General features: G+C 39.2%; 2 protein-coding genes across 49 annotated transcripts in view; one reads left to right on the top strand and one right to left on the bottom strand.

The window, feature by feature from the left end:
* The window catches only part of cast (calpastatin), a 35,687-nt gene extending 27,122 nt beyond the window's left edge, over positions 1-8,565 (top strand). For 40 of the 48 annotated variants that reach the window (XM_051413749.1, XM_051413757.1, XM_051413753.1 and 37 more), the window contains 23 exons: positions 8-136; positions 268-369; positions 455-571; positions 693-785; positions 887-985; positions 1,902-1,994; positions 2,179-2,280; positions 2,391-2,507; positions 2,642-2,755; positions 3,048-3,161; positions 3,329-3,418; positions 3,623-3,727; positions 4,072-4,188; positions 4,362-4,475; positions 4,608-4,712; positions 4,811-4,915; positions 5,030-5,122; positions 5,620-5,664; positions 5,776-5,913; positions 6,010-6,096; positions 6,713-6,742; positions 7,020-7,126; positions 7,247-8,565. In XM_051413749.1, the coding sequence (XP_051269709.1) occupies positions 8-136; positions 268-369; positions 455-571; positions 693-785; positions 887-985; positions 1,902-1,994; positions 2,179-2,280; positions 2,391-2,507; positions 2,642-2,755; positions 3,048-3,161; positions 3,329-3,418; positions 3,623-3,727; positions 4,072-4,188; positions 4,362-4,475; positions 4,608-4,712; positions 4,811-4,915; positions 5,030-5,122; positions 5,620-5,664; positions 5,776-5,913; positions 6,010-6,096; positions 6,713-6,742; positions 7,020-7,118 (2,208 nt within the window). In that variant the 3' untranslated portion in view covers positions 7,119-7,126; positions 7,247-8,565. Of the gene's footprint in view, positions 1-7; positions 137-267; positions 370-454; positions 572-692; positions 786-886; positions 986-1,901; positions 1,995-2,178; positions 2,281-2,390; positions 2,508-2,641; positions 2,756-3,047; positions 3,162-3,328; positions 3,419-3,622; positions 3,728-4,071; positions 4,189-4,361; positions 4,476-4,607; positions 4,713-4,810; positions 4,916-5,029; positions 5,123-5,619; positions 5,665-5,775; positions 5,914-6,009; positions 6,097-6,712; positions 6,743-7,019; positions 7,132-7,246 lie in introns of all 48 variants that reach the window. The other 8 variants (XM_051413735.1, XM_051413734.1, XM_051413736.1 and 5 more) reach the window with 8 other exon arrangements.
* Positions 8,566-8,836: 271 nt separating this feature from the next.
* On the bottom strand, positions 8,837-11,770 carry cd8a (CD8a molecule). Its single transcript, XM_051413782.1, has 6 exons — positions 11,480-11,770; positions 11,030-11,350; positions 10,842-10,940; positions 10,632-10,739; positions 10,322-10,361; positions 8,837-9,619 (listed from the first exon to the last, which is right to left on the bottom strand). Exons 1-6 carry the CDS (start codon positions 11,526-11,528, stop codon positions 9,568-9,570), a joined length of 669 nt encoding a protein of 222 aa, XP_051269742.1. The 5' UTR covers positions 11,529-11,770; the 3' UTR covers positions 8,837-9,567.
* Between the last annotated feature and the right edge of the window lie 2,651 nt (positions 11,771-14,421).

Raw genomic sequence — 14,421 nt, 5'->3', positions numbered from 1 at the left:
GTTGTAGAAAGGAGCCCCCCTTGTGGCCGTGTGTCCTCCTGCTGATAAAAAAGCCAAGATGGAGAAGGCCCCCGACAGTTTCTCTGTGATGGCTGGACTGGATACCAAAGTGGAGACCAAGCCCAAGACTGATGACGTGAGTTTTACAAGAGCAGACAAAATACTTTACCCCTGTCCTAACTTCTCTTCTTATTTCTGCAGTGGAACAGTATGTGACACATTAGTAAATTATTATCTTGTGCACACATTCTCCTGTCCTCTCATCAGGGCGACATGTCTCTGGATGCTCTCAGTGCTCTTGGTGACACGTTGGCAGCAGACAAACCAAAGCCTGAACTCCCCAAACTCAGACCTGAGGACATCGTCTCGGTAGGAGCGCACACACTTACTGGCGCAAAGTTCACAGTGTTAGACTGCAGAAATTCATTATGTCCACCTATTGTTCTTTTTATAGGAGGACAAACTCAATAAGGATAAGGGTGTGCTTGTAGGAGAGAGGGAGGACACACTTCCTCCAGAATACAGGTTCAAAGAGGACAAACTCAAAAAACTGCCCGCTCCTAAACCTGAGGTGAGACTGGGACAAATAAAAAGCTCTAAAAGTATTACTGTAATATAAACACATTAACAACTGCATAATATTGATATACAAAATATTTCTCTCTCTTTCCTCCACGACCTTCCTCCTGTAGCCCACTATGGGCACTGGTGAGGCTCTGGACATTTTGACTGGGGACTTGATGACCTCCTCAGCAGCTCCTGCTGTCCAGGCTCCCCCTGCACAGGTACAAAGTGGATCTATCACTGGTAGCAGCAGACAAACTAATACAAGCAGAGACACGGTATCCATTATCTCTTCAAACGCTGTCTCTGTCGGTTGTTGTAGAAAGCCCCTGTGGTTCCTCCTGCTGATACAAAAGCCAAGATGGGGAAAGTCCCTGATGATTTCTCTCTGGAGGCTGGACTTTCTGCTACTACAGTCAAGGTACAACAAGCCAAACCTTCCCTACAAGTGGCTCTTTGCTGGTTGAATCTCTGCTAATGTTGATAAATGCTGTCCCACGTTAGGTGCACAGATATGTAACTGAATTAATATCTTTTTATAGTGATTTAAACAAATATGAACAGATAATGCGCTCTTAAGGTACAAACTGCATCTGATTATCACATTGAAACACATATACATCATACACAAACTTTCCAGTGTACGTTGGGGATAAAAGTCTATAATTCATTTAAACATTGTTGAAAAAAGTGCTTCTTATGACTTCAGATTTTGACTTGTAATCATCAGATTCAGACTTTTTCTAAAGTATCAAAGTAATCCAGGTGTGAACAGGAACTGCTAGCAACCAAAACAGCATGCAGACTTGCCAAAAACAAATAGGTTATAAGAGTCACAGCCATGCCAGCAGCTCTGGGATGCTGTACTTTGGCACATGGGGTCTTGGAGCTAAATGCTAACATTAGCATGCTAACATGCTCAGTAAATCCAATAGTTGTTGAGACATTTCACACAAAACAGCAACCACATGGTGGTGCTAGAGGAAAAGTTAAGAGATTGCCAAAGTCATAAAGATACTTCATCTGGGAACCATGAATGTTGTGCCAAACTATCAAGTAGATGTTGGGATACTTGGGGGTCCACTTTGGGTTCCAACCCTGTATATTCAGTATTCAGAGTTAGTATTCAGATTAATTAATTGAAGTGACTCCTCTTAGATAATACAGATGTTGTAAGGTATTTTAAAGAAGCTCTTTGGTTACACTAAAAAGAGCAGAGGAACATTTATTTGATAAGAATTTATTTTATTGTTTTGTGATCATGATCCAGAGTGCAAACCTTGATTCAGTCAGGCCATTAATATAAAGTTTAATGTCATTTCTGTTGTCTGGTGTAGAAAGTTGAATCCTCTGCAGCCCCCCCTGTGGCTATGTTTCCTGCTCTTCCTGCTGATAAAAAAGCTACCGGAAAGGATGCCAAGGCTGATCTGGTGAGACAAAGGAAACTTACAGATTATTTTCCCCCAGCTTTTCATTCCCTCTCTTGTGTTTCTTCTCAATCCTGTCCCCCCAGGTCACCCTGTTTCCCTCTTTCATGTGGGAGAGACATTTTATTTCAATGATTAAACTATGAATGTGTGATAAGTAGAGCACATTCTCCTGTCCTCTCCTCAGGGCGACATGTCTCTGGATGCTCTCAGTGCTCTTGGTGACACATTGGCAGCAGACAAACCAAAGCCTGAACTCCCCAAACTCAGACCTGAGGACATCGTCTCGGTAGGAGCACACACACTCAGAGTTAGACTGCAGGAAGCCTCCTGCTGTTGGGATATCTGTAGCATTTGTGTTTCAGCTCCTCACAGGAACACCTATTGTTCTTTTTATAGGAGGACAAACTCAATAAGGAGAAGGGTGTGCTTGTGGGAGAGAGGGAGGACACACTTCCTCCAGAATACAGGTTCAAAGAGGATGAACTCAAAAAACTGCCCGCTCCTAAACCTGAGGTGAAAAATAAAAACCCTACAACTTATTATCATACTATTATACTGTTTTTAGCTCCTACAAATAGCATACAAATGTAAAAACTAACTACATGATATTGTTTAATCTGTAACTCTCTCCGTTCCTCTTCCTGCAGCCCACCATGGGCACTGGTGAAGCTCTAGACATTTTGACTGGAGACTTGATGACCTCCTCCGCAGCTCCTTCTGTCCAGGCTCCTGTTGTCACCCCCTCGGCTCCTGCTGCACAGGTACACTGTGGATCTTAAACTGGTACCTGTAACCAAAATCTGCAGGGGTGAGGTACAGATGAAGCAATCCAGCAGATGAAAGATGTATACAGAAGCAGTGGTGATGGACATTTATAATGTGCCCAATGTCATTGTCCATCTCAATGTTGTATATTTAACATATATTAAGAATATAGGGAGATGTGCGTAAGTGTATTTACCAAAATGTTGTACTAGATGTTCTGATTTTTGAAAATATCATTATGACAGTTTAAACACTATATCGCTGAAAGCTGTTGTCTCTCTTTTACAGTCTAAAGTAGAGGATTTGTCAGCTCTGGATTTACTTGCTGGAGATTTTGTGGCTCCAGCTAAAGCTTCTGGAGTTCATGCACCTGCCCCTCCTTCTACCAAGAAGACACCACAGGTAAGTGTGTGTGTGTGTGTGTGTGTGTGTGTGTGTGTGTGTGTGTGTGTGTGTGTGTGTGTGTGTGTGTGTGTGTGTGTGTGTGTGTGTGTGTGTGTGTGTGTTCTCTACCTTCCCATGACTTCTTTCAGTCTACATGTCCGACTGTATGTCCCTGTGCTCTGCAGAAAATGGTTTGTCCCCTGGAGCAACCGAGCTCTGTAGATGTCCTCCCTGCACTGCCACGACAAGCAAAACCCAAGACTAAGAACTCAACTGTGAGGATACAAAACTGCATTTTACTACATATTATAGTATTGTTTAAAAATTTCTTGCCAGAAAGGTAAATTTGACATTTTAGTTTACCCCCTCTTGCCTTGTGTCTTTCAACATATTTCCCTTATTTTTTGAAGACTAGCCTAAGTATCCTAATAAAACTGTCACAGCTGAATTATATACCTCCTCTGCTGTTTTCTCCTCAGGACGACCCTATGTCTCTGGATGCTCTCAGTGCTCTTGGCGACTCGTTGGCTGCAGATGAACCAAAACCTGAACTGCCCAAACTCAGACCTGAGGACATTGTCTCGGTATGGGACACACACACACACACACACACACACACACACACACACACACACACACACACACACACACACACACACACACACACACTAAACACACCTTGCTGTTTGTTTCATCTACATTTTTGTTGCCTTATCATGCAGTATGAAATCAGTATTACATATATATGGAACATATATATGGAGCCTATGGATCAAATTATTGTAAAGACCCAGGCAGCCACAATGCTCTTCTTTTCTTTATTTCCATGTGTGTATCTAAGTTCATGTGTTTTAGGCGAGCAAGCAAAAAAGCGGTGTGCACTTATGTTCCCATCAGGTCTTTTTCACGTTTCCTTTCCTTTTCGTAGGAGAACAAATTGAAGAAGGAGAAGGGTGTGCTTGTGGGAGAGAGGGAGGACACACTTCCTCCAGAATACAGGTTCAAAGAGGATGAACTCAAAAAACTGCCCGCTCCTAAACCTGAGGTGAGCCTGGGACTAGATTCAGATATTATATATATTATATAATGTATGTATTATATGTGCTGTTATTTGCATTGATGAGGCAAAAATCTCACCCATATTTCACCTTAATTGGTGTCCCTTGAATATATTTGAATCAGCTCCTCATAATTTCCCCTCCTCTCCTCTTCCTGCAGCCCACCATGGAAACCGGTGAAGCTCTGGACTTTTTGACTGGAGACTTAATGACACCCTCTGCAGCTCCTTCTGTCCAGGCTCCTGTTGTCACCCCGACAGCTCCTCCTGCACAGGTATACTGTAGTTCTAGCACTGTTTACTGCAGCCTCTAAATAGTACAGTCTTATGCCTCTTTCCAATGGAAAAGTCATACAGAAGTATTAGTAATGTAATAATTTGATTGATTTATTGTGTCATTCCCTCAGTCCTCGGCAGACTTCGCTCTGGATGCCTTGGCAGGGGACTTTGTTGCCTCCACAGCTGCTCCGGCAGTGAAGTCTGCTTGTGTTCCCACAGAAACTGCCCCGCAGGTAAATGCACATGTACAACTCAAGCCTTTTTGGACCAGTTAGACTCTCTAAAATCCTGCAGTTCCATCAGAATCCCTTTTGTGTGTTTGTGTTCTCAGCTGTCAGCGGGAGCAGACGATGCCCTGCACGCTCTGTCAGACACCTTAATGGATATCACACCCGCCCCTCAGCCCGCCCCAGTCCCTACCAAAGACATTGTCAAGGTAGCCAGCGCGGTTCAAGAGCATAGCCCGCATGAGAATATTTTCAGTTTCAGAGTGCTTAAACAAAAAGTCCACCAGTGGCTTCACCTGTCCTGATTTGTCTGGTTGTTGCAGGAGAATGCGGCCGTTGAAAAGAAGCTGATAAAAATGGGAGAGAGAGACGACACACTGCCACCAGAGTATCGACCCACTGAGGAAGATCTTATGGTAAACTGACACTATTATTACTACTTTACTACTTTATTATTGAAATGTGACCAATGATTAATGAACCTGTATGTTTTTATTTATTTTTTTTTATTTCTGGTTAACAGACTAAATGTATTTTATTTGTTAATGTCCATTCAAATAACCGTAACTTCATCAGTCCTGCTGGAGTGTTATTTGTTGGAAGCATTTTCAACCATGCGGCATGACTCCGGAAGCAGCTGTTGTGCGCTTGATTCACAGTGTTGCCGCAAGTTTTGTAGGAAACTATAAGAATATATTCAGAAACGACAGTGAAACATTTTTAACTAATGAAATGGGCACACAAAAACACATGAAAATGGGGAAATTGTTCTACTGTCGGTACATGTGAATGAGGCTTTGATGGGTAACTGACTTAAACTTTGAGTCCTGGGTATTTCCTGGGATATGGTTCTTTACAGTATACAGTAGTAGTAATTTTACTGTGTCTAATGTTTATCACTTTCATTTTAAAGAAAATGGCAGAAGCAAAGGGGAAAGAAGCTGCAGCACCCAAGGAGGTACCAATGCACACACACTCTCAGTATATGACAGCAGAGGGGCACGGTGAAACAAGATATGCTCTCAATGTATGAAACATGCAGATAGTTTGATTTCCTGTGTTTCTGTAGAAGACTATGGATGATAAAACAGCGTTAGACCTGCTGTCTGGGGATTTCTCTGCTGCTCCTAAGGCTGCTGCACCTGTCGCATCATCTGCAGCCGCAACAAAGCTGGAACCTCCGGTGCTGGACTCAGACCCCCTGAAGGTAATGCAGAAAATGAACATAAACGCCTTACACCTCATCCTTTTAGTTTAAAAAGTTTATTACCTATTCTTATTTATTTTTTTAATTCTTCCTCAGCCAATGGCCGGTCCTGTCCTAGACTCCCTGGCAGGCACCCTGCTCCCAGATGCCTCTGAGTTAAAATCGAAGACAGACAAACCAAAGGTAAAAAGAGGATCTGTGCGAGATCAGGATTAGGTGGCATTATTGCACAAGTAAACGTTAAAGAGGAACTGGTCTAAAGAGCAAAGACCTTTGCCAGAGGTGAAGAATAAGACCAATTTATCAAGTGACTTACTCCTATTCTGAATTATACAGCACATAATGTTTCAGCTAACATTATTATTATTCATAAAGTTTGTACAGTCACTACAAAACATGTCTCAGAAGGTGTCCAGTCACCTCTGTGTCTGTGCTGCAGACATCTAGAATCAGACAGAGAAAGACCTTTGGACATCTGCTACATTTAGAATTTTAAGTCAAAAGTAATTTGATCATTTGTTGTGTAAAGTTTGTGAGAAGAAATGTTTGATCTTTCCCTTATGTCTACATTTTTACTTTTAGCAGTTTGATAAATACAATCCAAGATCTAAATCTTTGTAAAGCCTGACATGTGATTGGGATTGACTAATGGCATATAGTGTGAACAGTATGGTTGCTGATGTTTTCATTGTTACGTGGCGCCCTCTATAGGTTGTGTACTAGCATTTACTGTTATCAGTGGCCACTGCCTCATGGAGCAATGTGGTTGAGCCTAACCAAGGTTCCAACTTTGTTACAGGGCAAGAGCAAGTCAAAGTCAAGGTCTAAAGTAAGCACACTGCCTGCTGCATGAAGACCTAAATTCAGTTGTTTAATGCACTATAATGGATTATAAATCAATCTGTGCGCTTACAATGGAAGCTCAATAAAAAAACGAATCTCTCTATCGGTGGAGTCTGCACATAGCTGCATGTGAAGCACTCTCATGTCTCTGCTTCGTGATTTTCTCCAAATAATTACATTCAAGCCGTATAATTATTGCATGCAAAGGCTCTGCTTCTTTCTCTTCCTCTATATATTTTTGAAACTTTAACCTCGTATTTCAGAAACACCACGCAGAGGAGCCATCTGCTGCTGACGAGCTATCAGCTCAGCTAAGCTCAGATGTTGTGCCAACATCTACAAAGAAGGGAGGCAAGAGCTAGACCCCTTGGTAAGGTTTGTTCTCATCTTTTGAACAATTTTACTTGATAAAAGGTGTAACAAGATCAACATGAAGAAGATAAACGTCCACATCTTTGCACTGACCGGCTGAATGTGTCCTGTGTTGCAGGTTGTTGGTGCAGTTTATCCTACCGGCCACAGGGACACATCACTGAGGGAGCTGCTCTCTGGATAATGATTATATTTTTCTAAATCGTCAAAGAATGTATACTGGATGAAAGACGAAACTAGACATACCCATAACACTTGCTCAACAGACACACACACACACACACACACACACACACACACACACACACACACACACAAGCTCTGCCTGCAGCCCCTTTCTTGCTCGGTTTTCACGTATATTTCAGGATGAGAAGCTTTTGGTTTCTGTGTTTGGAGAAAATGAAAAGAAGACTTTTTAACACAAGATTGAGAATGAAAGAATGAGTGATGAACAGACAACAAAAGCAGGGAAACTGGGGGGCAAGAGAGGAGATAAAGAAGAGAAAATGGTTTGTTTTGTTGGTTGCTGGTGTTGCGCGTGCCGAGGGAAGGAAGGCGTTGCTCGTCAGAGTCCTGTATGTACATCTCGACTGACAGTCTCTGTTCCTCCAATGGCACCAGTATCACAACATTGGTCAAGCTTAGTGGTGTTGTGACGTTGGTCGGAGCAATGGTGGCTGTTAGCTTACGGGAGCAGTACTGAGTGGGTGTATAGTGTTGGGATGTTTGTGCAATCTTGATGTACACAGAAAAGCCAAGTTTTCTATTGTGATGTGGTCACATGCCATTAAGACACTAGTGTACAGCTTAGTTTGCTTTTATTTTGGACAAAACATAGTTTACATGGTATGTGGAGGATTTCCAGGAGATGTTCAGCTTAATTCTGTATTCAAGAGCTTCGTGCAAATGCCTTTTACTTTCTGTAGAGAAATATCTGTTAAGAGAAGGGTCTGTACGTGTTTGGCTGTGTAGAAAAACAATTTGCTGGTGTCCTGAAGTGCACTTGGTGAACAGAGGTGGTTACAAGCTTTGTAAACAGCCCTTGTTTGTATACTGTAAAAAAAAATATTTTTTTGCTCTATATAAGACAACACTGTATAATTTAGAAAGGGCTATCAACTGTAAAGTCAAAAATCAATATACTTTCCCCAAGTTTTTTTTTTTCCATGTCAGAGGTTTTGTGTGGGTGTGAGTTAAATGAGATATATTTTAGATGTGGGAATACAAATTAAATAAAATACAAGTTGAATAAAAAATGTAAAAATAAGATCAGTGTAGTTTCTATATGTAAAAACCGATCTCAACAATCGGTGCCTAAAATGAGACGCAAAAACCAAACCAACACAGACTGCCTTCAAATGTGCCGGAAATCAATAAACACTGTTTTCGTGAAGGTGCAAGTGAAATGTGTTTGTATTAAACTAAACGGGAACAGAATCTCCTCTGAAATGTTTTTTCACTTCTCTTAACTTTGTGGTTTTGAACTTTGCATACAGTTGTAGCAGCCCACTTCCTTTTTGTACAGGGGGGCTTACAACGAAACAACTTCGCTCCAACTTGACATCAGACAGTTTTTCTGTGTCGAGACCCTGAATGACTGATGGAGATGCAAATGAGTGGGTTTGACGTGTGAAGAAAAAAAATTAAATAAGAAACGCATAAATAAAGACGAGTATATTAATTGCAGTTGATAAAGAATGCCTCTGAGTGGTATTATATTTTATTTATTTATATAAATTCAGATAACTCTACAATATTGTACATCCAATTTTACAAAATGAAAAAAATAAAAAAACACATTTGCTACTCTGGAGAAATAAAAAAAACTAATCAAAATCTTACATAAAAAAAAAGAAATTAAAGAATGTTCAACATTTGAAGTTATCCTCCCGCTGCATTTTTTTCAAACTAAAAGCAAGTTAAGTACAGTAAGTAGGTAAAAATCAATGTAGGGGCACAATGCTGAGAAAGTAAATGCTTTAAAAATGCTCTGTCAAAAGAACAGGTTGTATATGAAGATGAAATCTATACAAAAGCAAAATTAAATACATTTTTTGCACACAAATAAATCTGACTTCTAATATTCTCAGGTTGTCAGTGGTTTCTATTATTAACATTCAAGGGGACTAGATGAATAGACCTTTCATACCACATTATTTCATTAAAAGAGTTCAGTCTGAATGTTATGGCGCACCCATCAAACCACAATGCAGCTAAAACTGGATGTTGACAATGAGACAAAGAGCTTTGAACATATTCCACGCGTTGAATTCTTAATCCCCTTTAAACGCTTTCTTTTCTATCATGAACAATTAAAACTGTTTAAGTTGGCAGTAAAATATTTAACGTGAATGTCATTAAACTGTAAACGAGATGAAAAGACATCACTGTAAAATAATTGCAGTTTGAAGAAGCGTCTGTAAAATGGCACCATTTACATTAAACGTGTCTGTGTGTCATCATTTGTTTTCCAGGAGCCATCGTCCGCGGCCTATATGAGATAAACAAGGTATTTAAAAATAATAATGAACTGCTGCAACCTGGGAGGAATTATATTTTAAGTTAAAAACGAATATGTGTTCTAAATATACATATATACTGTAGTCTACATATTCTTATATATATAATATATATATATATATATATATATATATATATATAGTCTAACATAGTCTTTTAACACGCTGATGATATGTTTAAATTTGAAGACTCTGAATAGACTGCATTTTATAAATAAAAAATTCTGTATTTCTCCACCAGTACTGTAAAATTATACATATAAAAAACACTTTATTTTACGGACTTTTAATTTTCTGGGAAGAATACTGAAAAGAACTAGTAGAACTGTCAGGTAGCTAGAAATACAGCTAAAAACAAGGCGCTGAACCAAGATGAGTAAAAAATAAACAGCATTATTATGTACATACAAAATAGATGCATGCTTATAAAAAAACAACAATTAACAACAACATTTGAGTTTATGAGAGTTGCCTGTTTAATTAATTAAAACTTGGAAGAAAATATCACTGAACAGTTAACTCACTCATTATTATTATTAATAATAATTGAATAAATAACTACATTTCAGAAACTTTGTTCTTGGTGTCTGGGATGGGGGTACAGGAAAATTCTGGCTACGGGCCTAAATCTAAAGATACTTTTAGATTAAAATGAAAATAAATAAATGACTTACTTTCTTTTGTAATGATGGGGGCATCTCCGTGTTCTTATTTCTACAGTAAATCAAAAAATGTCAAAAACTGTCACACACAGCAAAATGATCTAAGTTTAAATCAATAAAAGCAGCTAAAACAGACAGAACATTTCTGGAGAAAATCTAAAGAATTTAAAAGTACAAATTTCAGCTTTCCAATATGTAGCATGTAGACATTTAATATGTAGTCCATTTTATGGACTACATATTAAATGTCATACAACAAACTGGTATTTAACTGGCAACATGGTGGCTTTTGTTATGAGTTTAAGCTCTCAGATGGACTTACTATTGCAGTACAGGGTGGTAATGATGAGGAGTAGAAGAAGAAGGCCGCATCCACCGGCCAGTGGGCCCAGTATGAGTGGAGGACAGTACATGTCAGGATTGGTTTGCTCTGCAAAGCATGTGTTCATTTACCACCTGTTTCTCCTCACAGCATCATACATATGAAAACGATAAGGACTCACTACACACAGTTGTGATTGGGAACATTTACCTTCCTTCTTGTTACACACACATGGCGTGGTAGCTGCAGTTGTGCATAGAGTTGGTTTGATGGTGGGCACTTGTGCTCCCTGTGGTACTTTAGCTTTTTCTTAAGAGAGAGACAAGATGTGATGGAAAGTGTGAGTAAAAAGCATCCATCATATCATCATTAGACCAAATTGATGGAACAAAACTCACCTCCAAACAGTCGAGTTATTTTGCCGAATCTTAGTTCATTGCCTTTGTAAAGAGACGCACAGCTGTAAATGCCGCTGTCACGGCTTTTGTTGAATGACTGCAGTATCAGGATGTTCTGATTAATCTTTGTTTGCCTGTAGATGTTAGATAATGAGGTTGACTTTAGAACGCCATTGTTGCTGAAAGACCCAATGAATTCCATGCCAGTTTTGTCCAACACTCGAAACCAGATGATCATGGTGCCTGTGCCAGACTGACAATGGATTTCAACCAGCTGCCCCTCCGTTGTGGCTTTGTCCTCACCGGCTCCTGAAGTAATCTCTAAAAGATGTCATAAAATGTGAGCAGTAATATCATTCACCACCCAAAAATTTAAAGACTAAGGAACAGACCAGAGAACGCTCTGCCACATAGTAGTGAAAAGATCTATAAAATTTAGGTTAAACTTACTTAGACAAAACACCAGAATCGCCAGAATATGAATCCACTTTTGGTCCATTTTAATCTTGCAGATGACAATAGCTCCTAAACGAGTCTTTGTGATGTTTGCTGAAGCCTGCTAGGAGATAATTGAGTGAGATATCAAACCACGCCCCACCTGTAACCTTCTTCTCTGCTGTATCAAATGAGATCATTGCAGAGCAGTGTTGCAGAGACCTCCTGCAGCGCGGTCGTGGTGTGCAAAATGTTTGAAGTGGAGCCCACCGATCTGCACTTCATACCTCTGCCTCTGGTGTGAAGAATCGAACAACCCGACTGCATCTACAAGATACCGACATTATGTGGGGTGGCAATGAGTAGGAAGTGTAAAAACTACGCACAAAGCATGTTATTAAGTCTGCATAGCAGCCCACTTGACACAGACACAACTCTACCACTCTTCTCCACTTCTCTACTTCTATGTCTATTTTTTTGAGAGACATAGAGGTTCTTACTAATATATTGTTTTATTCTATTCTATCTATAAATATATATTCTATTTTTGTCACTTACTCTGGGCCAGTTTGTGACAAGCTTACAGACTGTATTTTAAGTAATAATCAGTTAAGAGCAGTGGTGCTGGCTCAGATATTTTACTTAGGTAAAAGTGAAAATACAATATACAATAACAATAACAATAATAGTTAGGGAGTGAAGTTAACTAAGTGACCTTTAATCGGGGAAAAGAGGAAGCTAAAGAGCTGTCTGACTGAGCTGTGAAACTGTGAATAAGGATTTGGATTATAGTGGATCGTTTTCAAATCCTCTGTTTCATAAAGTGGCTGCTGTGATGGCACCTAACTGTAACTGATCATTAAGGGAGGCACATTGGAGCTGTGCAGCACCTTGTGATTACAAGATGACAAAGATGTGGATGAATTCAAATATTTAGGGGGTTCCCTTGATCAAACTCTTAGTTTTAAAAATCATGTTAAAAAGCTGAGTAACACACTGAAATTTAACCTCATAAACTACAGACACATAAGAAACTCTCTTACTGTTGAAGCATCACATACATATTTAAATGCAATGATTCTCCCACATCTTTTCTATTGCATGACAAGTTGGTCTCAGGCATGTAAAACAGCCTTAAAACCACTTGAATCATTATATAAAAGTGCCCTTAAGATTCATGACAAAAAAGCACGTCAGTATCATCACTGTCATATACTCACCAAATAAAGTATTTTAAATCTTGAAAATCTAATAATGCACACAAATGTATGCCTACTGTTTAAAATTCATAATGCTACTGCTCCTCCTTTGAAAAAATGGTTACACTCTGCTCAGAAACAACAACAAGAGCTACCCGATCAGTTACCAGGGGAGAGTGCAGTATTCCTAAACGCAGGACATCATTTGGTAAATTATCTTTTTCTTTTGTTGCCACAAATCAATGGAACACACTTCCAACAGAGCTGATTACATGTGTGGATTTTAAAACATTTTCATGTCACACAAAACGTTGGATGCTGTCACAGCAAACTTGTAGACATTTTTTTTGATGGGGGGGGCATATTTATTTATAAAAGTTGGTGGGAGGGGGGTAAATTGTTTTAATGATGTGGGAATGTGTGTATTCATAACTTTGTAATTGAAATTTTGCAGAACTGTGAATTTAGTAACTGTTTTTAATTTATTGTATGTTCCATCTACCTGCCATGGGACTACGGGTGGAAAATAGCAATTTGCTAAAACCTGGTGCAATGCATCTCTCCTTGTTATATACAGGGTTAATGTTTTATTGTGCACTGTCCCTGTTGAAATAAAATAAATAATAATAATAATAATAATTCACAACACCTGTCCCTAGAAGGGCCTTTATGAAATTAAAGAGCAGTTACATTCCACCATTGGTTAAGTCTAGTTATACTCATTATATCAATCCGATAGGCATCATTAAAATACACTTGTCAAATTTTAGCATCGCTTTAAACAATTTAAAGCACAACAATGGCATGCTAAATAAAACACATAATGTATCCCTGTTAGTGTTACATCACTGCAGCAAGGTGAACATTTAAACAGCTAGATGGCAGCAAAAGCAGCATTTAGAGCTCTGTCAATGTTCAAACAGTAATTAAATGTCCCATTTTCTTTTTTATGATTTGCAATTCACAGTGAGAGAAGTCGCAGTGTAAAATGGGCCTCAAACTGATTTCACCTCAAACAACTCTGATGGTGTTTTTAGCAGAAACACTGACTCATGTAAAGCTGTATTGAACTGCTAAACAGTGGTGGAACTACTTTTACTTAAGTGCTTTACTTAAGTACAAATTCAAGATACTTTGTTAATCCCTTTTATGCAGTATATATATATATATTATATTATATTATATTATATTATTGCCTTTAATTGATAGAGACAGCTGAAGGGTGACAGGAAAGGGGGGAGAGAGAGAGAGAGAGAGAGAGAGGGGGGATGACATGCAACAAAGGGTCACAGGTCGAAGTCAAACCCATAGCCGCTGCAGCAAGGACCCAGCCTTTGTACACGGGGAGCCAGGGCCAGAGCAGCTTTATTTTTATACTTCAGTACATCTGAGAGGGGAATACATACTTTTTACTCCGCTACATTAACCTGACAGCTGCAGTTAATAGTACTTTACAGATTACCCTCCAGTCTTATCCAAATTTGTTGTATTTGCATTATTTATAATTTATGTTTTGTAATGTTATGTGTTTTCCTTGAGAAAATTATTTTATTTCTAAGCTAAATAAACTATTTAAAACTGGATTAGCTGAAAAAGCATTGTCACAAAGCTGAAAACAGGGCTGCTGACTTTTTAGAGACGTGTGGTTCTCACAGGACAGCGACACTACAAACATAAGATGATCTTATACAATATGATATATTGCTGTAAAAATTAGCACAGCTTGGGGCTCTTGAATGGCTCACCTGGTGGAGCTGG

This window comes from Dicentrarchus labrax, unplaced genomic scaffold (assembly GCF_905237075.1).
Source record: "Dicentrarchus labrax unplaced genomic scaffold, dlabrax2021, whole genome shotgun sequence".
Classification (NCBI taxonomy): Eukaryota; Metazoa; Chordata; class Actinopteri; family Moronidae; genus Dicentrarchus; species Dicentrarchus labrax.
This window is presented reverse-complemented; position numbering and strand designations above follow the sequence as displayed.

Bases quoted from the DNA above. Each gene is read 5' to 3' on its own strand.
- cd8a (XM_051413782.1), bottom strand. From the start codon at position 11,528: ATGGACCAAAAGTGGATTCATATTCTGGCGATTCTGGTGTTTTGTCTA. The intron at 10,941-11,029 runs GTGAGTTTTGTT...CTCTCTCTTAAG, and splicing joins AATAACTCGACTGTTTGGAG to AAAAAGCTAAAGTACCACAG. The intron at 10,362-10,631 runs GTAAGTCCATCT...GATTTACTGTAG, and splicing joins TACCACCCTGTACTGCAATA to AAATAAGAACACGGAGATGC.